This window comes from Lampris incognitus, chromosome 19, assembly GCF_029633865.1.
Source record: "Lampris incognitus isolate fLamInc1 chromosome 19, fLamInc1.hap2, whole genome shotgun sequence".
In the NCBI taxonomy this organism is placed as follows: domain Eukaryota; kingdom Metazoa; phylum Chordata; class Actinopteri; order Lampriformes; family Lampridae; genus Lampris; species Lampris incognitus.
Window position 1 is genome coordinate 21,331,984 of NC_079229.1, and position 25,467 is coordinate 21,357,450.

At 42.1% G+C, this 25,467-nt stretch overlaps 1 protein-coding gene across 1 annotated transcript; it reads right to left on the minus strand.

Moving 5' to 3' along the window:
- Positions 1 to 331: 331 nt before the first annotated feature.
- rab18a (RAB18A, member RAS oncogene family) lies at positions 332 to 24,125 on the minus strand. Its single transcript, XM_056299434.1, has 7 exons — positions 23,942 to 24,125; positions 21,621 to 21,676; positions 6,776 to 6,837; positions 6,408 to 6,480; positions 5,388 to 5,506; positions 3,279 to 3,345; positions 332 to 2,478 (listed from the first exon to the last, which is right to left on the minus strand). The coding sequence occupies exons 1-7, from the start codon at positions 24,007 to 24,009 to the stop codon at positions 2,309 to 2,311; spliced, it is 615 nt and encodes a 204-aa protein (XP_056155409.1). The 5' UTR covers positions 24,010 to 24,125; the 3' UTR covers positions 332 to 2,308.
- Positions 24,126 to 25,467: the final 1,342 nt, after the last annotated feature.

The window sequence follows — 25,467 nt, forward strand, 5'->3', positions numbered from 1 at the left end:
GTTGTGTTTCCTGAGGGGACTGCCAAGAAGATGATTTAGACGGATCACAGGTCTGGGGTCTGAGGGTTCCTCGGACACTGTTTAAACACACCTCTCAATCCTGAAGACGGGAGGAATTCGTAGGGCGTTGAGTGAAAAAGCCCTCACCCAACAGTGACATTTCCAACACGGTAACGATGACAGCGGAGCTATAGGTCATCTTCGCTGAAGGCTTGGACCAGACTTTAAAACCAATTACTTAGGAAGATTTACGTTTGTCTATTATAGGATTTGGCTCATTTGAGTTACAACCAGCAACGGCTGCATAACCAAACTCGGAATATGTATCAACATTAAAGGATTCCTTTAAAAAAAAAAGTATTTTATTTAGTTTAATACATAGAGCGACTTAGATGTGAAATATGTATACATACAGCTTTACAATTCATACAGGAATCTCAAAGTGCACACATCCGTTTACAAGGAATACATGTCATTGCAAATGAAATATGGACAAGAACAAAGGATACCTGTGCCAGTTTAATAACCAAGTAAATTTGTTTCTTTCAGATGAATACATCATTAAATCCAATGGTAAACCTGTATGCAAGGCTTCAACAAATGCAACCATAATGTTAAGTGTTCAGAGTTAGCGGTCTCTCCAGATCATCCATTGAACAAGTAGGAAACGACACAACAAACGATTTTTTCCATGCAATAATAAAAAGAAGATAAATCTATCCTAATTTATGATTAGACATAAAGGCATCTGTGTCACATTCACCATCCCTGTCACAAAGTCAAGCTCTCAAAAATGACATTTCCCAGAAGTTTAAAACACATGCCAGCACTCCAATACTACAAACATGGTCAGAGGTCAGGGTTACAGTACATCCATAACCGCCTCCCACAGATGAACACAGAGACGGGAGTACTGTGAAATCCATTAGCGATGTGGAGCATGAAGCCTTTTTCTTTGACTTTCCAATTTCAATGGAAACACCCTCATGACTCACTGTCCTGTTTAATATTGAACACTTTTCCTTTGTCTCGTCCAAGTCAAAGAGATCTATATGGAAGGCCATGACAGAGCTAGTGATATTACTGGTATTATCTGTCTATCTCAGCGAGCGCCAGCAGGTCACACCCCATTAAAGCAACCAGTTACAAAACAAGGCGTGCAATTTTAAGTCTCTTGCACCCTCTCTCTCGCTCTCTCTGCCTTTTTTTTCCTCTTTCCTCAAGCACACAGCGGAAAGCTTGCCTGTGCCAATCTCTTTGATTTATGCACCCTTCAAAAGATGCTGAGAGGTCTGGAGTTCAAGTCAATGGAAAGTAGTAGAACGTTATTACCAACACTTGGTAGCTATTACAATGTGAACAAAGGGGGCAGAGGTGTGGACATCAGAGTCACTTGATCCCAGCCCCTGCTTCGGGCTGGTGAGAGGGAAATCAAGACGGCTTGGGCTAGATAAGCTTATCAAAATTCAGCAGTATTAAGTAAGGTGGGAGCCGTGTTGGGGGACGGCACAAAGTCACGTACAGCATGGAGCAAAGACAAGACACACTGGGGAAGGAAACAAGAGTTGAATTTTATACTATTGTGTTTCTTGTGGCAAGGTGGCATGAGAAAAATAGGCAAGATGGATACAATTAAGGATCAAAAATAGCTTTTTTTGTGTCATGCAAAAGAGATGCTTTTTTAAGCTGTTAGCCCAACAGAAGGGGCTAATATTTATTTCATGTTTCATTGTAATGACAGCATTTCAAATAAAGACAAAAATAATAACATGCAGGGGAAAAAAAAGAGCAAACAAAGAAAGTCCTCTAACTTAAAACATACTGCAGGAGAGAGAAACTCATTTCATTCCCTCACATGCCAAACAGAGGAGGGCTGAACCTTATTAGTGTTCAAGTGCAGCCATGGTATTGGAAAGTGTGCAAAAAGCATTGTGTGTATCAACACAGCTGGCGAGAAGAGAGGGATGGCCCCTCACAACTCTGGGGAATGGGAGACGGTCTGACTGCCGCAGCCTTCATGTCTGAGGAGGGACCTCTGTTCTAGGACAGCACCTGCTGGGATGGCGAGATTTTCTTTTCTTTCAAGTGTGTGTGTGTGTGTGTGTGTGTGTGTGCGCGCGCGCATCAGTAGAGTCAGATTCTGCCTGTTCATGCAGCACTTTCCATATGTCTGGGAGTGTGACATTGTTTTGGCATACACATACCTATGTGTGTGTTGATGTAGTGTTTGTATACAGTTGCATATGTCTGTGAACGTGGGTTGTGTGTGTGTGTGTGTCTCGTGTCTGTGTACGCGTATATTTGACGTCTAGACTAAGGAGCAGTAGCCACCACAGCTTCCTCCCCCGGCATCTTCGTCAGTGAGCTGGACTCCTCGGCCGTGTATCTCACTCTGCCACAGGCCTGGGGTCTGGATGATCTTCTCAACCAGCTCCTCAAACGCACACTGCACCCCGTCCCTTGTCTTAGCACTGGCCTCTGGTAAGGGAGAGCGCAGCCAAGGCAGACGAAGAGAGGCAAAGAGATGGAGAAGATTGGGGGGGGGGGGACGAGAGAGAAGCAAGAGAGTGAGAGAGTATCAGCAGCAATAAGAACAAGGAGAAGAAAACGGGAAGAAAGGAGAGAAGGGGTGTGGAGTGGGGAGAAGAGGGGAGGAGATGGAGGGGGAGAATGGGAGATGGGACACAGACACAACAGTTAGTATCTGCACCTTGATGTCAACATCTGCTAGCTGGAGTGGCGAGCAGTGGAAAATGTCTCAACAATAACTGTCAACCTGGGACACTAATAGTGGGGCCTTAGGAGGTAATTAGGGGATACTGGCAATACTCGCTACCAAAGACGACGATTTCCAGAAACAATATGATAGTAATAACTACAGGATGAAGATATAAATCTTAATTCAAAATCCAAAAATCATAAATTAACACAATGAAATGGCTGGGGAAACATTGGGACGAGTGGAAATTCTTCAATTTCCCATAAACCTTTTTCAAATTAACAAAGCTCATTGAGTACCTGATTAGGATAAATACCATGCTTTTACAATAATTCTTTTAAGGAACTATTTTCTTGACAAATGTAAAGATAAAATGCAGGAGAAAAGCAGAGAAATCAATGGAAAATATGGGGAAGGTTTAAACCATTTTATAAATAGAGCCATGCAAGCATTCCTCAGCAGCTATGACAGTTATTTCGAAAGCGGTTCCCCCTGCAGAATCGTCTGCTCTAACTCGTGCCCAGCAGGTCTTTGACAGAGGGGAATCCTCCTGACTTACCTATAAAAAGCATGGAATGTTTTCTTGCAAACTTCAGTCCTTCATTCCTGTCTAGCTCATGGTTTTCCTAAAACACAAGACAGGTAATGGCTCATATAAGGTCTGTACGGCAGGCTTGTCAGCTTCTGTAGTTGTCATGAGGCAGAAAGGGATTTTTCTCGGAGAGAGAAAAGCACACAATACATTTATAATGGATCTATTTAACACAACTTTAACACAGCACTTACTACTGCAATGTTGTGGTCACTTGAGAGAGCCGCTTCCTAATGATCACGTGTCTTCTGGATTGAGCAGTATCTTAATTATTAAAAGTTCTTCCTAAAAGTTTTATATCTAATTTTTGTATCTAAAAGTTCCAAGATTTGTTAGGCCGGGTTGCACCAAGAAGGATTCATTTTTAAGCCCAATTAAATCATGGTTTAACTAAATTATGTTGCACCAAATTTTAAAACTAGCTTAAAATTAAATTTGAACCGTAACCCTGAGTTTAGTTTTTACTCTAAACCTAGATTAAATTTAATTCTGCTGCACTAAACTTTAAAGTCCATTTTAAAATGTGATCCAGTATTAACTACACTTGAAGAGGTTTAACTTTTACAATGGCTGCCTTAAGAGATGGATTGTCCTCGAAGAAAGTTAAGGGACAGACTCAACCCAATTGAGTTTCATGATGCTGCTGAATTTCTCTCTCAAGATACCGGTTCAGCAAGCAAACTGTTATGGAGCTGAACAGGAAGATTGGACTGTCTGTCAAACATGGCAGTGAAAGAAATGCAGCTGTACCACCAATGCCCCAACTCCTGTTGGCCCCGAGATTTTATGCCACCAGATGTTTGGAGAGGGTGGACAGGGTCCTGTTTGGCGTAAACAGCTCCACTGCCTGTCAAATTGTCAGCAGTATCTGGTTGTACTGGTTCCTCAGACTTGCAATAGTAAGTCTGAGGAACCAGTACATTCGGTTCTCTCCAACGGGGGAAACAGCTGCTGGATTCTACAGGCGAGCTGGATTTCCAGGGGTGCTATTGATTATACCCACATCCCAGTTCACAGACCTGGTGGGGAGCTCTTTCAAAACCAGAAGTGTACTGCTCTATCAGTGTGTGCAAGTGGTGTGTGATGACAAATCCCACCTTTTTGCCTTTTGTTTTCATGTTTTTGCAGCAAGGTTGAAGTTGAGCAACATTTCTTCTTTCTTTCACACCAGGGGCTCCGTTAAAACAGTCTGCCAGTTGCTGCCAGGTAGTCTCTTTTTTCCTTGCCGTTATGTTGTCCTTTTTTTTTTTTAAATCTTCTATTATTTGGCCATTTGGCTCCATTAATTCAGCCAACAAGTTTTTCTCAAAGGAGAAGAAATTGGAGCTTCTCTGCCAAGCAATCATGAGTAGGCTAACTTTTTAGCTAGCTAGCAAACAATGTCATCAGTAGGCTAACTTTTTAGCTAGCTAGCAAGCAAACAATGTAACGTTTTGTTAAGGAGCAGCTGAAAGTTAACGCCCCCCCCCCCCATTTAAACTTCCTAGGTCCCCACAGCATGCAGATTTATCTGTTTATTTAGCCTGTTTATTTATTTATATTTATTTGTTTTAATTTTGGTAAGCAAGTATCTCCATATTGATTTAACTCTATGTAATTTTGGTTTACATCAATAAACATGTATTTACTAAACTGAGATTTTCTTTAATTGTGCTGTAGAGCTTAATTTTAAATATGGATTCACTCATTTTAAACCTAGTTTTGCTAAACTGTGATTAGAACTAATCTTAGATTAAATTAACCCTTGTTGGTGCAACCCAGCCGTAGAATTTAAAATTAAATTAAATGAACATCGTTTTTAAAGTGTGGACTCAGTCTAGTATATTATTCAATGGGAAAGAAAATAAATGACAGAAAGACAGCTGTGGTTAAGTTTTACCACTTAAACATTATGGTCAAAGCTATGTTTATGAACGAGAAAAATGTGGTTGTGGGACACAGTATCAGTGAAACATTTAAAAAAAAAAAAGAGCCCTTAATTCAGTATTTTGAAACGTACATAAATGACTGCTAACACCAGATGTGCCAAGATCATTATCCACCGCTGCATTCTTATGAGAAAAGCATTTCACCCACCTTATCTATTTTGTTCCCCACTAGCATTTTAACGAGGTCATTCCTTGTACAGTACGTCTCCAGCTCATTGAGCCAGTTGTCCAGCTTGGCGAAAGTCTCCCGCCGCGTAACGTCGTACACTGTGACAAGATGATATGGACAAGGAGTTTTCAAAATAAACAGACACAAATGTGTACACACACACACTTTTATCTGTGGCAAGATAAGACTAAAGGGGCTGAAGGACAGCCTGTCATTGTATTTTAGCCCCCCCCCCCCCATCAATAACTGACACAATTACAAGGCTACCCTGTGGAGGGAGCAATAACTGCATATACTACTCCAAATCATTTCCTATAAATGGTATTCAAAGACTTATTCACATTTCAGAGCTGTTAAGAAAAGACCGCCTCATGAGATCTTGCTAACCCATGCGCTTGAAAAATGAAAAACATCATTGAAGGAATGATTTCAAGCCTGAATGTCCTGATTGCTGCAAGATAAGGGAAATTACATAAAAAGATGTAAGAAACAGAACTTGATAGAGCCAAATATTGCAGCGTCAATGAATTGCTTAAGAGAGCAAAAGGACAAATTGCCTCACGTGATTATGTATCCTGGTGCTACAAAGGAGCATATTGTAACCGTATGCCATCAGAATGGTGACGCCCGTGGGCTGCAGAGGATGTCTGCTTTAGTATTAAGGGTTTTCAAATCAGATCCTGTGTGTGCATTTGCACGTCCGTTTGAAAGGCTAGAGTAATAGGTATAAACTGACTGACTATAAACTGACTTCCAGAGAGAGAGAGAGAAAGTAACTGGGGGTGGGGAAATTAGTGTGTGTGTGTGTGTGTGTGTGTGTGTGTGTGTGTGTGTGTGTGTGTGTGTGTGTGTGTGTGTGTGCATGAGTCACAGAATGAAAAACCATCACTCTCTTTACAACCGAGGCCTGACTGGGTCCGACTTGAGCAAGAGGGGGAATGCACACAGGTGCAAACACACACCCCAATTGTTTTTAAGTGGTGGCTTGGCTTGCCTTACCTAAGATAACTCCCTGGGCTCCTCTGTAGTAACTCGGTGTCAGGGTACGGAAGCGCTCCTGGCCTGCTGTGTCCTGAAAAAACACATGCCGTACATACTGGAAGGTAAAACTAATGGTTCAAATAGGAGGAAAACCAAGCAGTGAAGACAAAAAAAAAAAAAGGAAAAACTTTCACTTTTTCCCTAAACCAGTTGTTTGGAACGGTGTTACTTGAACGCCATCTTCTGGGAAATCAGAGAATGACATCTATACATGAGACAGTTTCAAAGGTCGTTTCCATGTTTTGATTGACAAGTCTAGACAAATGCACAAGTTTTCTCCAGAGAGTAATTTCAATCTTGAAGCACACCTTGGGTTTGTCACTTACCCATATTGCCAGCTTAGTCTTGTTACCGTCAACAGTGAGGGTCTTCACTTTGAAGTCAACACCTAGACAAGGGAAAAAAAAAAAGGGCCAAAACACACAGCCTGGTCAATCACTCATGCTGTCATGATTACCTCATCCCATTCAAACCCAAATCTGATGAGTCTTACAGGTCTGACTAATAGCTGCCAAGAATATTCTTTCATGACAGGCTATAATCATCCATGATGAATTGTCAAAACATACATGCCACACCAATGTCCCTGAACTTCCGCTCACCCCAACTACTCAGACAGACGCTTAGCCTGACTGTGTGTCATACTGAAATTATGGTGAGACTGATGGATGCATATCAATCAGAATGCATGGGTTAATATGCGAATAGATATCGACCGTGAAACCAACTTGGTAGAGCTCCATTAGGGAATGAGAATAAATGAACACACACACACACAAAAGCCACCTGTGACATGGCTCAGGGAGCACCATGATTCACCTTAAAAGTCCCTGACTGGCTCCAAGGCAATATACATTTACACAAACATAACAGTGTTGTCCTCCGTGCTCTCAACAAGTAAATCTCTTCTATTGCCTCACTGAGGAAACACAGCATGATGCGTCTGGATGACGCATCGCCCTTAGTTTAAGCATGCACTGACAGATTTACCAGGAAAACATATGCTCGGGACGGGCTGTTTTTACATCTGGGACGGGGGGGGGGGATCCAGAGCCAAGACAGAAGAGACATGGCAGCAGGGGCGGGATGGGAGGGTGTTCATGCAGAGGGTTCTCGCTCTGACATATCTACACACACATGACACACACACAAGCATAAAAAACATGCACACAGTTACAAACTCGTACAGTCCTGTACACCACACACTTCCCCACACAAATACATACAATTCACACACAACACATAGACAATCACTCGAACAAGTGCATTAACACTCCATTCAGAAAACTGTCAATCACAGAGAGCAATCCTTCCTCAGATCCCACACTAAACAGTACCCTATGCATCCCCCACACTCTGCGAACTCAGATAGGCCTTTCCCGGAGAGCAGGCGTCATCTGTTAGTAATATCACAACACAACAAGATGCCACTACCACTGGAGTCAAGGTTGACTGATCTCTGCAGACAAGACTGTTTTTGGCTGACCTCAAACAGAGCTGCATTAAGCTGATACAGGCTACACGCAGAGAGACTCCAGCAGGCACTCTGTATCAAAACACCCTGGAGTACACGTCAAGGCTGCACTGACCGCTATACTGTATCGCACATCCTTGTCCTACTTTTACGTAGTTTGACCTACTTATCAAAGACTTTGTACAATAGCTTCCTTCCCCCTAAAAAAAAACTAATAGAAATTCTTCCTGCTTCATGAAACTTCAAATAAAAAGGGCAAAAACGTAGTGCTGCACCCCCCCCCCCCCGCTTTTTTTCTCCCCAATTGTACTTGTCCAATTACACCACTCTTCCGAGCCATCCCGGTCACTGCTCCACCCCCTCTGCTGAGCCGGGGAGGGCTGCAGACTACCATATGCCTCCTCCAATACATGAGGAGTCGCCAGCCGCTTTTCACTTGACAGTGAGGAGTTTCACCAGGGGGTCATAGCGCATGGGAAGATCATGCTATTCCCCCCCAGTTCCCCCTCCCCCCCGAACAGGCACCCCAACCGACCAGAGGAGGTGCTAGTGCGGCGACCAGGGCACACACCCACATCCGGCTTCCCACCCGCAGACATGGCCAATTGTGTCTGTGGGGACGCCCGACCAAACCGGAGGATTCGAACCGGCAATCCCCGTGTTGGTAGGCAACAGAATAGACCGCCATGCTACCCAGAGGCCCCGCCCTGCATTATTAAGAAGCTGTATAAAAGTCCAATCAATCTCAATTAACAAATTTGTGTACTAATGTGCAATTTGAGAAAGCTGATGTTAAAGGCAGCAAATTGATAAATACAAACTCAGTAACCTAAGATCTTTAGGAGGTATGTATGTAGGAGGTATGTATGTGCATCTGGGTGGGTGGAGGGTTAATCTGAATGTGTGAGAATGATACCAGATTACAAACCATCTTCCTGCTTTGAATGTTAGGGTATCTGAATCGATGAGGAGGGCTAGACTTCGAAGAAGACATATGTTGGGCAAAGATTCCAGTTGGCCAAGTAAAACAGTAGCAGTGCATGCCTGCCCTGTAGAAAATAATGGGGTTTTATTACTCCAGGCTCTCTGGGAATCTGAATCTGTGTTTTTGGTTCTTTCAACAGAGACAGCATTGTGAGCAAGAAGTTTTTCAAAAAATCACATTAGGCGGGATAAAGGCGGGGGGGGGGGGACTGTCAGCCTCCCAAGTCATTAGGACCATGAATCCTGAGTTCTTGAATATTTTAATGAACAATTTGCCCTCTAAGGAAGTGACAGTCCCAAAACCACCTGAATAAATGGCAGGGGTTGTCCTTGATGCATCAAAATGTTTAATACCGCTTGAAAAAATTGATATAATTTTCAGATCCACCAGGATCTGGAAAGACCACTATGTGCCAGAACCATGTACTGTTAAGGTCACTGTTTTACCACAGGAGATGGATAGCCCAGTCTACCGTTTTTTTTTTTTTTAAGTAACACTCCCTGTTAAGCTTCCAATAAATCAAATAGCTGGGTGGCTGCACTTATGAGTGGTGCAGTGGTGACACTGACAGATGTTCGATATATCCATCTATGTATGTATATATATATATATATATATATATATATATATATACTTGACTAACTGGATTATTTTGCTCCTTATTTGTTGAGCACTATCCCTACTGTTGAGTGTTTCTTTTAACAAAGTTATATATATATAATCCAGTGAGTCAAGTAAATTCTTTGAGACAGTACAAGCCTGTTTCATGCCATAAGCAATATATATATATATATATATATATATATACTTGACTAACTGGATTATTTTGCTCCTTATTTGTTGAGCACTATCCCTACTGTTGAGTGTTTCTTTTAACAAAGTTATATATATATAATCCAGTGAGTCAAGTAAATTCTTTGAGACAGTACAAGCCTGTTTCATGCCATAAGCAATATATATATATATATATATATATATATATATATAAATAAGAAATGCACAATATTGGATAGAAATAAATAAGAGATGCCGATGGCCAATATTTTTCAACTCATTTTGGCCCATTGCCGATATTGATATATACACATTTTTCCCCCCACCTATGTACAGAGAACATCAAGTCTGTCCTGTAGTGGCCTGAACTGAAGCTGCTGCACTGACCACAGAAGCCGCGTGCACCCGCGCAGGCACCCACGCTGCTGATCTCTATGGCTGGTCTATTTTCTTTTTTCTCTACGCGTGGCTATGCGGCCCTCCAACAGGTAAAAACTACAGAGAATTGTGTAAAACATGAGTACAATCTGTGTAAAAATAATTAAAACATACATTTCATTGTATCAGATGCAATGCGATGCAGCAATGCAACCTTGTGGGGTTTTTTTCATTGCACATTAAAATAAAACAATAATGTGATCCATGATCCTGTAGTTAAAGCAATCTAGTTGATTAATTCAACACCAGTTAAAAGCATTTGCCCCCTTGGTTACCCATTTTCCAAAGTAGCCTACTTGAAATCTTCTCAGAAAATATGGCTGGCATGCAACCACGTGCACCACAGTTGGTGAAGCAGGTAAAAAATTTTTTTTTTAAAAAACACCCCGCCATAGGTGCTGATCCCATGGGTGCTCGAGCACCCACCAAAAAGGTTGAGCACCCACAAGGAAGCCCAATCACTAAATAAAGAAATAAAGAAATTAACAAATAAACAAGACTGTGCTGATATGGTGTAGCCTGGTAAAATGTGTAGCAAAACAGTGTCGCATTTCGTTGCGGGTTGTATCTACATCCAACAGATGACAGCAGCCTAAGTAAGCCTACATCACGGTAATTACTAAAGTTAGGACTATAGGAGGCGTCCGGGTAGCGTAGTGGTCTATTCTGTTGCCTACCAACATGGGGCTCGCCAGATCAAATCCCCGTGTTACCTCCGGCTTGGTTGGGCGTCCCTACATACACAATTGGCCGTGTCTGCAGGTGGGAAGCCGGATGTGGGTGTGTGTCCTGGTTGCTGCACTAGCGCCTCCTTTGATCAGTCAGGGCACCTGTTCAGGAGGGGGAACTGGGGGAATAGCGTGATCCTCCCATGCGCTATGTCCTCCTGGTGAAACGCCCCACTGTCGGGTGAAAAGAAGTGGCTGGCGACTCCACATGTATCGGAGGAAGCAAGTGGTAGTCTGCAGCCCTCGTCGGATCGGCAGAGGGGGTGGAGCAGCGACTGGGACAGCTGAGAAGAGTGAGGTAATTGGCCGGATACAATTGGGGAGAAAAAGGGGGGGGGTCCAAAAGCTCGTGCAATAAAAGTGATTTTTGTGACAATCATCACCTTGGTAATATTCACTTAACTAGGGCACCCACGAGCAAAAACATAAATTGGCACCTATGCGTCCCGCCTATGTGAAGCGCGCGCAATCCGTTCCTGGTCAACGGTTTGCGTTGCGTACGCATAATTAAAGCGTCATCTCATCAGCCTGTCATATTGGCATTTCAGAACGATGCTGATATTTCATTTTAGAGCCTTTATATCTGGCGATACCGATGATGTGCCAATATCATCTTGCATCCCTAATACAGTGGTGCTTGAAAGTTTGTGAACCCTTCAGAATTTTCTATATTTCTGCATAAATATGACTTAAAACAACATCACATTTTCACACAAGTCCAAAAGTAGATAAAGAGAACCCAATTAAACAAATGAGACAAAAATATTATACTTGGTCATTTATTTATTGAGGAAAATGATCCAATATTACATATCTGTGAGTGGCAAAAGTATGTGAACCTCTAGGATTAGCAGTTAATTTGAAGGCGAAATTAGCGTCAGGTGTTTTCAGTCAATGGGATGACAATCAGGTGTGAGTGGGTGCCCTGTTTTATTTAAAGAAAAGGGATCTATCAAAGTCTGATCTTCACAACACGTTTGTGGAAGTGTATCATGACAAGAACAAAGGAGATTTCTGAGGACCTCAGAAAAAGCGTTGTTGATGCTCATCAAGCTGGAAAAGGTTACAAAACCTTCTCTAAAGAGTTTGGACTCCACCAATCCACAGTCAGACAGACTGTGTACAAATGGAGGAAATTCAAGACCATTGTTACCCTCCCCCGGAGTGGTCGACCATCAAAGATCACTCCAAGAGCAAAGCGTGTAATAGTCGGCCAGGTCACAAAGGAACCCAGGGTAACTGCTAAGCAACGAAAAGCCTCTCTCACATTGGCTAATGTTAATGTTCATGAGTCCACCATCAGGAGAACACTGAACAACAATGGTGTGCATGGCAGGGTTGCAAGGAGAAAGCCACTGCTCTCCAAATTGCTACCTGTCTGCAGTTTGCTAAAGATCACGTGGACAAGGCAGAAGGCTATTGGAAAAATGTTTTGTGGACGGATGAAACCAAAATAGAACTTTTTGTGTTAAATGAGAAGCATTATGTTTGGAGAAAGGAAAACACTGCATTCCAACATAAGAACCTTATCTCATCTGTGAAACACGATGGTGGTAGTATCATGGTTTGGGCCTGTTTTGCTGCATCTGTGCCAGGACGGCTTGCCATCATTGATGGAACAATGAATTCTTAATTATACCAGCAAATTCTTAAGGAAAATGTCAGGACATCTGTCCATGAACTGAATCTCAAGAGAACGTGGGTCATGCAGCAAGACAACAACCCTAAGCACACAAGTCGTTCTACCAAAGAATGGTTAAAGAAGAATAAAGTTAACGTTTTAGAATGGCCAAGTCAAAGTCCTGACCCTAATCCAATCGAAATGTTGTGGAAAGACCTAAAGCGAGCAAGCAGTTCATGTTAGCAAACCCACCAACACCCCAGAGTTGAAGCTGTTCCGTACGGAGGAATGGGCTAAAATTCTTCCAAGCCGATGTGCAGGACTTATGAAGTTACTAGAAACGTTTAGTTGCAGTTATTGCTGCACAAGGGGGTGGGGGGTCACACCAGATACTGAAAGCAAAGGTTCACATACGTTTGCCACTCATAGATATGTAATATTGGATCATTTCCCTCAATAAATAAATGACCAAGTATAATATTTTTGTCTCATTTGTTTAATTGGGTTCTCTTTATCTACTTTTAGGACTTGTGTGAAAATCTGATGATGTTTTAAGTCATATTTATGCAGAAATATAGAAAATTCTAAAGGGTTCACAAACTTTCAAGCACCGCTGTGTGTATGTGTGTGTGTGTGTGTGTGTATATATATATATATATATATATATATATATATATATATATATATACACTACCGTTCAAAAGTTTGGGATCACATTGAAATGTCCATATTTTTGAAGGAAAAGCACTGTACTGTTCAATGAAGATAACTTTAAACTAGTCTTAACTTTAAAGAAATACACTCTATACATTGCTAATGTGGTAAATGACTATTCTAGCTGCAAATGTGTGGTTTTTGGTGCAATATCTACATAGGTGTATAGAGGCCCATTTCAAGCAACTATCACTCCAGTGTTCTAATGGTACAATGTGTTTGCTCATTGGCTCAGAAGGCTAATTGATGATTAGAAAACCCTTGTGCAATCATGTTCACACATCTGAAAACAGTTTAGCTCATTACAGAAGCTACAAAACTGACCTTCCTTTGAGCAGATTGAGTTTCTGGAGCATCACATTTGTGGGGTCAATTAAACGCTGAAAATGGCCAGAAAAAGAGAACTTTCATCTGAAACTCGACAGTCTATTCTTGTTCTTAGAAATGAAGGCTATTCCATGCGAGAAATTGCTAAGAAATTGAAGATTTCCTACACCGGTGTGTACTACTCCCTTCAGAGGACAGCACAAACAGGCTCTAACCAGAGTAGAAAAAGAAGTGGGAGGCCGCGTTGCACAACTGAGCAAGAAGATAAGTACATTAGAGTCTCTAGTTTGAGAAACAGACGCCTCACAGGTCCCCAACTGGCATCTTCATTAAATAGTACCCGCAAAACACCAGTGTCAACATCTACAGTGAAGAGGCGGCTGCGGGATTCTGGGCTTCCGGGCAGAGTGGCAAAGAAAAAGCCATATCTGAGACTGACCAATAAAAGAAAAAGATTAAGATGGGCAAAAGAACACAGACATTGGACAGAGGAAGACTGGAAAAAAGTGTTGTGGACGGATGAATCCAAGTTTGAGGTGTTTGGATCACAAAGAAGAACGTTTGTGAGACGCAGAACAAATGAAAAGATGCTGGAAGAATGCCTGACGCCATCTGTTAAGCATGGTGGAGGTAATGTGATGGTCTGGGGTTGCTTTGGTGCTGGTAAGGTGGGAGATTTGTACAGGGTAAAAGGGATTCTGAATAAGGAAGGCTATCACTCCATTTTGCAACGCCATGCCATACCCAGTGGACAGCGCTTGATTGGAGCCAATTTCATCCTACAACAGGACAATGACCCTAAACACACCTCCAAATTGTGCAAGAACTATTTAGAGCAGAAGCAGGCAGCTGGTATTCTATCGGTAATGGAGTGGCCAGCGCAGTCACCAGATCTGAACCCCATTGAGCTGTTGTGGGAGCAGCTTGACCGTACGGTACGCAAGAAGTGCCCATCCAACCAATCCAACTTGTGGGAGCTGCTTTTGGAAGCGTGGGGTGCAATTTCTCCAGATTACCTCAACAAATTAACAGCTAGAATGCCAAAGGTCTGCAATGCTGTAATTGCTGCAAATGGAGGATTCTTTGACGAAAGCAAAGTTTGATGTAAAAAAAATCTTATTTCAAATACAAATCATTATTTCTAACCTTGTCAATGTCTTGACTCTATTTTCTATTCATTTCACAACATATGGTGGTGAATAAGTGTGACTTTTCATGGAAAACACAAAATTGTTTGGGTGATCCCAAACTTTTGAACGGTAGTGTATATATACACTACCGTTCAAAAGTTTGGGATCACCCAAACAATTTTGTGTTTTCCATGAAAAGTCACACTTATTCACCACCATATGTTGTGAAATGAATAGAAAATAGAGTCAAGACATTGACAAGGTTAGAAATAATGATTTGTATTTGAAATAAGATTTTTTTTACATCAAACTTTGCTTTCGTCAAAGAATCCTCCATTTGCAGCAATTACAGCATTGCAGACCTTTGGCATTCTAGCTGTTAATTTGTTGAGGTAATCTGGAGAAATTGCACCCCACGCTTCCAGAAGCAGCTCCCACAAGTTGGATTGGTTGGATGGGCACTTCTTTGAGCAGATTGAGTTTCTGGAGCATCACATTTGTGGGGTCAATTAAACGCTCAAAATGGCCAGAAAAAGAGAACTTTCATCTGAAACTCGACAGTCTATTCTTGTTCTTAGAAATGAAGGCTATTCCATGCGAGAAATTGCTAAGAAATTGAAGATTTCCTACACCGGTGTGTACTACTCCCTTCAGAGGACAGCACAAACAGGCTCTAACCAGAGTAGAAAAAGAAGTGGGAGGTCGCGTTGCACAACTGAGCAAGAAGATAAGTACATTAGAGTCTCTAGTTTGAGAAACAGACGCCTCACAGGTCCCCAACTGGCATCTTCATTAAATAGTACCTGTTAGAGCCTGTGTGTGCTGTCCTCTGAAGGGAGTAGTACACACCGGTGTAGGAAATCTTCAATTTCTTAGCAATTTCTCGCATGGAATAGCCTTCATTTCTAAGAACAAGAATAGACTGTCGAGTTTCAGATGAAAGTTCTCTTTTTCTGGCCATTTTGAGCGTTTAATTGACCCCACAAATGTGATGCTCCAGAAACTCAATCTGCTCAAAGAAGTGCCCATCCAACCAATCCAACTTGTGGGAGCTGCTTCTGGAAGCGTGGGGTGCAATTTCTCCAGATTACCTCAACAAATTAACAGCTAGAATGCCAAAGGTCTGCAATGCTGTATTTGCTGCAAATGGAGGATTCTTTGACGAAAGCAAAGTTTGATGTAAAAAAAATCTTATTTCAAATACAAATCATTATTTCTAACCTTGTCAATGTCTTGACTCTATTTTCTATTCATTTCACAACATATGGTGGTGAATAAGTGTGACTTTTCATGGAAAACACAAAATTGTTTGGGTGATCCCAAACTTTTGAACGGTAGTGTATATGCTTCATATAACCCCTCTCCTGGGGTCTGCTGTTTTAGTAGCATTCCATCAGTTCCAGGTTTTCAGCCCTTGTCCATGAATGTCTTGTTCCAGTAGCCCATTTCTCATCAGGTTGTCCTGGTTCCCCAGCACCTGATGTGGACCTTGGGAACCCAGGCAAAGTCCAAGCTTGTATGACTCTATTCGTGTTACTCTCACTCATGTCTGAGGTAGATGGTTTGTCTGGCATTAGGAGTCTAAGCAACGGACTCTTACTGAATACTCGTCCCAGCCAGGGTATGAACCCCTGATCTCAGGCGGAAAAGCCGGCTTTCTTATGCACTGAGCTATCCAGCTGCTACACACACACACTCCTATTTTTAAAGTTCAAGCAGAGAGAGCATGTGCAATTGCCACATGATACAAGCCAACTTTGAGATACATTTTCCAGATAAGATAAAAGACTTGTCACAATGCACACTGTTGATCAGTACAACGTCACCGCAAACAGCAGGCCCAACAGACTAGGAAGCATAGAAGAATGGCTGTTTTAATTGGCTTGAAAGTAGAGCTGGGTGATATATTGATAATAATATCAATAATATAAGAGATATTCATAATGATTTCATTGGAGAGCTAAAGGAAGCTAACATCATGAATATCTAAGTGTTCTTGATGCGCTTTTTATGCAGCCAGTTGTGTTTGCTGAGGACCAGAGCAGTTGCAGGAGTCTCATGACCCCTCCTGGTCTCATGAGTATGAGAGTTTCGCATCTCGAGGCCAGACATCTGTCCCATGAAGCTCACAGAGGCTTTGCTGATAGGCTGGATTGTATGAGAAGTGTGAATACAGTGTTGTTACTCAAATAAAAGCATGCAAATAAAAATTGCTATTGGCTTGTTTTCACATTACAGATTGTCAGCCACTGATGTCAGACAGACAGTTTTGGTGGCATGTCAGAGACAAACACAAGACTGCTCAGTATTATGGCTGCTAATGGAGTGTTTACAATATATAGCTTATGTATAGAGAGATAATGCTGAAAATTGTGATCTTTTCTCTTGAACACAATCAACCCAATCTATAACCCAAGTTGTAAATTCTTTGTTCAGGAACCGTTCCCAAAACTACACTTTCAAGTTTGAGAACAGCTGTCACAGAACTTGTTTGTATCTTTGTAAATGTTTTTGATGCCATTTAGCAATTATGAATAACAAAAATGTGTTTACTTCCAAGTTAGCATATCTGATTGCATTTAGTAAAGGCTGTTTAGTCCAAATCATGCTTCTGAATAAAAAAAATCATTCCATTAAGCCATTTCTTTTTTTGCCATACTGCCCAGCCCTACTGGATAGTTATATGCCTGTGGTGGTGGATGTTCCATTTTTCTGAAAATGAATTTATGATATCAAGTCAGGAAAGCAGAAGTAGGCTGTAGAGATGCACCAATTGTAATTTTCGTGACCGATTCCAACTTGCCCTTTTTTAAGTCTGACCTGCTGATTCCATTTTTTTTCCCCTTAAGAACTATTATTGACAGCATACACAAACATTTTTGTAACTTTTCTTTAATGGAAATTTCAATTGTATGTTCATAATAAAACACTGACTATTAAATAACTTTTACATTTTCTCCAAAACTGCACCAGGTTCTAAGACTGTCTCTCACTCGCACTCAAACAAATCTCAAAATAAAAAGTGCTCCAGGTTACTGAACAGAGCGTTTTTGTACAAATAAAAAGTCTAGGGCTGCATTCGATTGTTGCCATGGTAATCGACAGAAAAATTAGTATTCAAATCCCCCCGCCCCAACGGCAGTTGGCAATATGGCACAGGAAAAAAGGTGACTATATGAACACAGCATGCAAGCTCTGTTCATAAACATAATCGTAAGGCAACAGAAGTAATGCTGTTAATTATCTAAGATTTCATGTTAAGGTCTACACTGACAAAAAGCATTATTGCTTTTCATGAGCAACTGATTTCACTTTAAAAGTGTTTTTGTAGCCAGTTTATTTCAATAAAAAGGAAATATCTTGAAGTCCAATTTTGCATTTGTCTCTCAATAGCATAATAATTACAGCCTAATGATAGCATGTGATAAACCCAGCCACTGGAAATGCACAAGCCAGTGCATTCTTAGTGCCGGTCCCAAGCCCGGATAAAGAGGGAGGGTTTTGTCAGGAAGGGCATCTGGCATAAAGCCCTTCCCAAATCAAATATGTGGATCATAAATCAAATTTCCATACCGGATCGGCTGAGGCCCGGGTTACCAATGGTCGCCACTGGTATTGGCCAGCAGAGTGCCGGTGGAAACTATGCTACTGTTGGGCAAAGGAGAAGGAGAGGGGGAGGAGGAATGTTGGCATTATGACTGGTAAAGAGAGAGAGCTGGCTGATGTGATGGAGAGAAGGAAGGTAGATATACTGTGTGTGCAAGAGACCAGGTGGAAGGGAAGTAAGGCCAGGAGCACTGGAGGTTTGTTCAAACATTTCTACCATGGTGTGAATGGGAAGAGAAATGGGGTAGGGTATTCCAAAGGAAGAGTATGTCAAGAGTGATGATGAATGTTGTCAATGCATATGCCCTGCAAGTTGGGTGAGAGATGGAAGAGAAAGAAGAATTCTGGATTGAGTTGAATGAAGTGGTGGAGAGTGTACCCAAGGAGGAGAGAGTGTTGGCTGGAGCAGATTTCAGTGGGCATGTTGGTGAAGGGAACGAAAGTGATGAGTAGGTATGGTGTCGAGAGGAATGTGGAAGGACGGATGGTGGGGGATTTTGCAAAATGGATGGAAATGACTGTGGTGAATACATAGTTCAAGAAGAGGGAGGAACACAGGGTGATGTGTAAGAGTGGGTGAAGGTGCACACAGGAGGTGCAATCTGAAAGAGATTGGAGAATGCAAGGTGGTGACGGGAAAACGTGGCTAGGCAACATCGGATGGTGGTCTGTAGGATGACGTTGGAGATCAAGAAGAGGAAGAGAGTGAAGGCAGAGGCAAGAATTAAAAGGTGGAAGTTGAAGCAGGAAGACTGCTGTGTGGAGTTTAGGGAGGAGCCAAGACAGGCAGTGGGTGGTCGTGAAGAGTTGCCTAATGGCTGGGTAACTACTGCAGAAATGATAAGGGGAGGCAGCTAGGAAGGTACTTGGTGTGTCATCTGGACAGAGGAAGGAAGACAAGGAAACTTGGTGGTGGAATGAGGAAGTACAGTAAAGTATACAGAGGAAGAGGTTGGCAAAGAAGTGGGATAGTTAGAGAGATGAAGAAATTAGACAGGAGTACAAGGAAATGCGGCGTAAGGCAAAGAGAAGTAGTGAAGGAAAAGGCATATGGCGAGTTGTATGAGAGGTGGACACTAAGGAAAGAGGAAAGGACTTGTACCGATTGGCAGAGGGTGCAAGCTGAGAAGCATGTGCAGCAGGTTAGGGTGATGAAAGATAGATGGAAATGCGCTGACAAGCAAGGAGAGTGTGGTGAGAAGTTGGAAGAAGTACTCTGAGGGACTGATGAATGAAGAAAATGAGAGAGAGAAGGTTGGATGATGTGGGGATAGTGAATCAGGAGTTGTGGTGGATTACCAAGGATGAAATGAGGGCAGCTATGAAGAGGATAAAGAGTGGAAAGGCAGTTGGTCCAGATGACATACCTGTGGAGGCATGGAGATATTTAGGAAAGATGGCGGTGGAGTTTGTAACTAGATTGTTTAACACAATCTTGGAAAGTGAGAGGATGCCTGAAGAGTGGAGAAGTGTACTGGTACCGATTTTCAAGAAGAAGGCTGATGTGCAGAGCTGTAGTAACTACAGAGGTATAAAGTTGATCAGCCACAGCATGAAGATGTGGGAAAGAGTAGTGGAAGCTACGTTAAGAGGAGAGGTGATGATTAGTTAGCAGCAGTATGGCTTCATGCCATGAAAGAGCACCACAGATGTGATGTTTGCTTTGAGAGTGTTGATGGAGAAGGATAGAGAAGGTCAGAAGGAGTTACATTGTGTCTTTAGAGAAAGCATAATCACAGCTTGCCGGGAGAGGATATGTGGTATTGTATGAGGAAGTCGGGAGTGGCAGTGAAGTATGTAAGAGTGGCGCAGGATATGTATGAGGGCAGTGTGACAGTGGTGAGGTGTGCAGTAGGAGTGAGTGATGGGTTCAAGATGGAGGTGGAATTACATCAAGGATTGGGTCTGAGCCCTTTCTTGTTTGCAATGGCGATAGACAGGTTGACGGATGAGATCAGACAGGAGTCTCCGTGGACTATGATGTTTGCGGATGACATTTTCATCTGTGGTGAGAGAAGGAAGCAGGTTGAGGAGAGCCTGGAGAGGTGGAGGTATGCACTGGAGAGAAGAGGAATGAAATTCAGTAGGAGCATGATGGAATACATATGCGTGAAAGACAGGGAGGACAGCGGCGGAATGGTGAGGACGCAAGGAGTAGAGGTAGCAAAGGTGGATGAGTTTAAATACTTGGGGTCAATTGTCCAAAGTAATGGGGAGTGCGGAAGAGAGGTGAAGAAGAGGGTGCAGGCGGGATGGAGTGGATGGAGAAGAGCATCAGGAGTGATTTGCGACAGAAGGGTGCCAGCAAGAGTGAAAAGGAAGGTTTTCCAAGATGGTAGTGAGACCAGCTATGTTGCATGGTTTGGAGCTGGTGGCACTGATGAAAAGACAGGCGGCGGAGCTGGAGGTGGCATAGTTGAAGATGCCAAGATTTTCATTGGGAGTGACGAAGATGGACAGGTTTAGGAATGAATACATTAGAAGGGCAGCTCATGTTGGACAGTTTGGGACAAAGCAAGAGAGGCGCGATTCAGATGGTTTGGACATGTGCGGAGGAGAGATGCTGGGTATATTGGGAGAAGGATGCTGAAGATGGAGCTGCCAATCAAGAGGAAAAGAGGAAGGCCAAAGAGGAGGTTTATTGATGTGGTGAGAGTGGACATGCAGGTTGTTGGCATGACAGAGGAAGATGCAGAAGACATGAAGAGATGGAAAAAGATGATCCACCGTGGCGACCCCTAACGGGAACAGCCAAAAAGAAAAGAAGAAAGAATGTGATAAAGACATAACTCATTAATAATAACAGCAAACAAATGAGCAATTTGGTTTTTATAGTCTGTCATCTATTTAATTTGATTATTGTACAGTCGGTCGTCGACCCGGAATACTTGGGACTTCGAATACTTGCTGCCGAGTATTCGAAGCCCAAAAACAGGTATTGGGGACAGCCCTAGTAAAATCCAACTGAAAATTAATTGCAGTAGTATATCCCACTTTATCTAACATGTTTTACTTTCCCAAAGTAAACGACAGTTTTTGTCAACAAGTTTTAGCTTGTGTGTGTGAGGCTGTGACGTTACTGCCTGCCACTGTGTACGCAACGTGAACCATCATGCGGCGCATGCATGTAAATTTGACTGGCACAGAATCGGATATATGTGAGTGGCCAGCTGGTCACCAGTCGTAGCTGATCAAGCTGAAAATCGGCCGATTCCGGTTACCGGCTGATCGATCGGTACATGTTTAGTAGGCTGTGTCACCTTATAAGTTGTCACTCTGTCAAGAAGTGACATTAAACTCTTTGGTGTATCCTGAGGTCCTTAGCCTTCATAGATGTGGTTAATATTCATGGGAAAAGCTTGTCTCTTACTTACCTATTGTTGCTGCTTGCTCTGGATCAAATGTGTCATCCGTGAATCGTAAAAGGAGGCTACGACCAAGAGGCAGAGAGAAGAAAGAAAATAAAGTTGGGCTATTAGGATACAGCAATAAACAGCCAAGCAGAATGACCTTATCTTCTTTAGACCTTCTATTTCAGAGGAAGCACAATGAGTAAGCTGGTGGCCTGGTGTTAAGTTTCTGTTTGCCTAAACCAGATAGCCCATCTTTCCCAAACCTGCCCTGTCCTGTCCTGAGGCATCAGCTCTCTTATTTTATATCCTTCTTCCTCTCTATTGATCGATCCCATTCTTCCTCACATACATTACACAAGTTCCTGATGACATCACTGGTTCATTTTGGTCAAAAGGACAGGGTTCGCTTGCTTACTGTGACTAATCAAAGTGCAAAGGCCTTAATCACAGCACTGATGATCTGGATAAACTCACTCATTTCCTGTGAATAAAACCAACTGGCATAATGCTCTTAATTTCTTCATGGCCCATGAAGAGGGATGCTGGAGTGATGAGTGTTCATTGTTTGAAGTCTACATGGCCGCTGAGCTGTGCTGAGAAACAGCCAAAAAAGAAATTTATTCTAAAAAGGTTATTTAGGTAAAGGGTGTTTTCCTTGCCAGGTAACAATCTAGGCTTTGATTTGAGGCCCTCTGCAGATTACAGGGAAAGAGATCAAATGGGTGTAAGCAAGTCAAAAATTAGTCCTGTCAGTGTGTCTGCTTTATGATAGAGTATTAGTTCCACGATGATTCCCATGATGGCATTTGGACCAAATCAAACTCTGAATTAGTTTATTGTATTAAGCAAAAGACAGGCTAGCTGTTTGTTTGTAGGTCTAGTAAAGTTAGCAACAAACTGACATTTTCAAGAAACGCAACAAAGCTGGATATTCCTCTGAAGCCTAAGTATATAAGGATGTACTTCATGCACACTCAATCAATAAAATCATGCAATCACAGCAAGAAAATTTCCCCCACAAATGGAGGAAACTTCTCTAAAATGAAAACAAACATAAGATCTGAAAACTCTGTTTCCAACTGGATTATAATCAGTACAACATAACAAGGCAAACAGTAGAACTAAAACCAATCACAAGATATGACCAATGTGTAGAAGTCTATAGCTGAATAAACATTTTGAACACTGATAAAGTAGAATCAATTTGGATGCCATTCTTCAGTATAATAAGCCCAAAACAGCACATTGTAAGTTTATCACTTAAAGCCATCTTGACTAATTCTAGGTTGATCCAGAAAATAGAGATATCCTTAAATCTTAATAACATCTTATCTCTTAAAAATCTTGTTAAAGAGCACAACCCAGGATCATGAACGAAAACACTGAAAACCCATTTTGTTTAGAGACAAATAAAGCCAGTTTCATCATTCAACCGCCTTGAAGGATGGTTTCATTTCACTGGACCAGGCAGCTTATTTATCAAAATGTTGTTGTTACAACACATTGGGACACTGTTTTTGTACAGTGCAATGGTTCTGGAAGGCATTAAGATATTTGTAATAGTTTGCAATGTGATGGTCCAAGGCTCAAGCTATCACAATTCTTTCATGCAGTCTAGACCACAGCTACAGAAAAAATAGAGACATACAAACTAGGCTGAACTCTGTACTGGCAGTGCCACAATCACGAGACTGACATTAGAAATAGCGTTATAGCCTACTTTGCATCATACTAAACAGACTCTTGTTATCAAGACGAGCCTTTGCTAATCAAAAATTGGCAAAACCAACCACACTTGTGGAGAGCTAGATGTCTCACTGTGGCACTGAACTGAGCACTACAAACAATGCTTTGATACTGTGATCTGAAAACCCTTCACTGAAACAGGGTGTTGTCTTTGTTCTGTGGGGACATGTTGACACATCAGCCAAGGGTTGCCACTACGGTGACTATCATCCTAAATTAACTTTCAATACTAATAAAAGCAGATCACCTAAAGGGAGAGGAGGGAAACTTGGTCAAGTCCCTTGATTGCAACGTCGTACACCAATTTATCATACGGTCTAACGCGAATGACGTCACACCTAGCATCGCCAGGCTAAGGGTAGCTTGCCTTGTAAGACCAACACAGTAAACATTTCATACCGACTAAGTAGCGTCAACGCAGATATGATATCCGTTGGCAATACATTAACATCGAGTGAGATGGTTTATCCTGCTGTTAGCTGCGATTAGCTTTAAATCTAACATGACTTTGAGTTGTTAAGACAGGGACGACTAGCGAGCTAACTAGCTATCGTAGCAGCCACGACATCAACTTCTTCGAGGTAACTTTATCTTACCTGGATTTCCCAACCCCACTTTCTCCTATTATCAATATTTTCAGCGTCGTCAGTATGTCATCGTCCATTTCCTCTTGTGTGTTGTATTAGTCGGGCGCACACCAAGTGATTGCTGACACGATGACGTTAGTTATAAATGTGCTGCTGTTTACAGCTTGCAATAGATATTTTGACAGCCTCTTGACTTGCTCAACCCTCACATTCGGTGTACATCCGGGAAGATGTCTCTGTACTTCCGGTGAGATTAAGTCTCGTCAACGCGAGATTGCGTCAATCTCGACTGGATTCCACATATTGCATTGCGTACTGTAAAATGTCATTTCTTTTTAACTTAAATCACATAGATTTTCTTAATATAGATACACATAATTATGTAAAAATCCGTAAAGCATAGCTGTAATAAAAAACACTTGTATTAATTCCAATATTGTGCAGGGAAAGAAGAAAACTCATTTACATTATTCATATTTTATAATGTAATATCGTTACAGAATGGAATAAATCTCAAGCAAATTAGATTTAGGTAATTGCCTCTGTTCAATAAATGATGAAGAGGGAAGAGAGTTTGTGTATTTAATCGATGACAAATTAATTGGCCCTTTTGATGTTGTTTTTGTTAATTTTATGAATGGGACTTTTAAAATCATAGTGCACTACCGCCAAATATGTGTGGCACACTGTTTGAGGACAGCCTGAACAAAATTAACAGAGGCCAAAATGTTCAGTACCTCAAATTTTAATCAAGCGAAGTGTTTATCATCCATCCATCATTTCTTCCCGCTTTTACCAATTCAGTGTTGCAGTTCGTCCCAGCACGCACTGGGTGTAAGGCAGGGAGACACCCTGGATAGCTCATCGGTCCATTGAAAGGCCCACACACAGTCACCCCCATGTCATTCACACCTATGGACAATTTAAAGACTGGGGGGAAAAAACAACCCGAGATGGGCTGGAATTGAACCCAGGACCCTCTCATTGTGAGGTAACAGCCCTAACAAGAGCCTGTTACTCAACTGATAAAAAGACAAATGTCAGCAGAGCAAAATTCGATGTAGGACAAGCAGTGTGCCTTTTTTGTTCATACAAAGCAATCTGAGAACATTATAGCCGTAATGGCCAAACAGGACAGGAACAGACTACAATGGACAGTTAAGTCTGCAGAGAAAATACCTCTGGTACAGCCATAACAACCTGGAGCTGAACACACTCAAAACAGTAGAGATGACAGTGGACTTCGGGAAGAGTCCCCCAACCCTGCCCCCCCCCCCCCCACCATAACCAACAGCACGGTGTCTACAGTGAAAACCTACAGATTACTGGGTTCCACAATCTCCCAGGACCTAAGGTGGGCATCCAACATACACACAGTCATCAAAAAGGCCCAGCAGAGGATGTACTTTCTCAGCTGGCTCAAGAAGTTCAACCTGCCTCAAGAACTGTTGATTCAGTTCTACACTGCAATAATCCAGTCTGTCCTCTGCACATCCATCACTGTCTGGTTTGGTTCGGCCACCAAACGGGACAGG

Excerpts from the sequence above, each read along its gene's own strand:
- rab18a (XM_056299434.1), bottom strand. The coding sequence starts at position 24,009 with ATGGACGATGACATACTGACGACGCTGAAAATATTGATAATAGGAGAA. Across the intron at positions 6,481-6,775 it reads AGACTAAGCTGGCAATATGG|GACACAGCAGGCCAGGAGCG; the intron begins GTAAGTGACAAA and ends GTGTTTTTTCAG. Across the intron at positions 5,507-6,407 it reads AGCCCAGGGAGTTATCTTAG|TGTACGACGTTACGCGGCGG; the intron begins GTAAGGCAAGCC and ends ATCTTGTCACAG.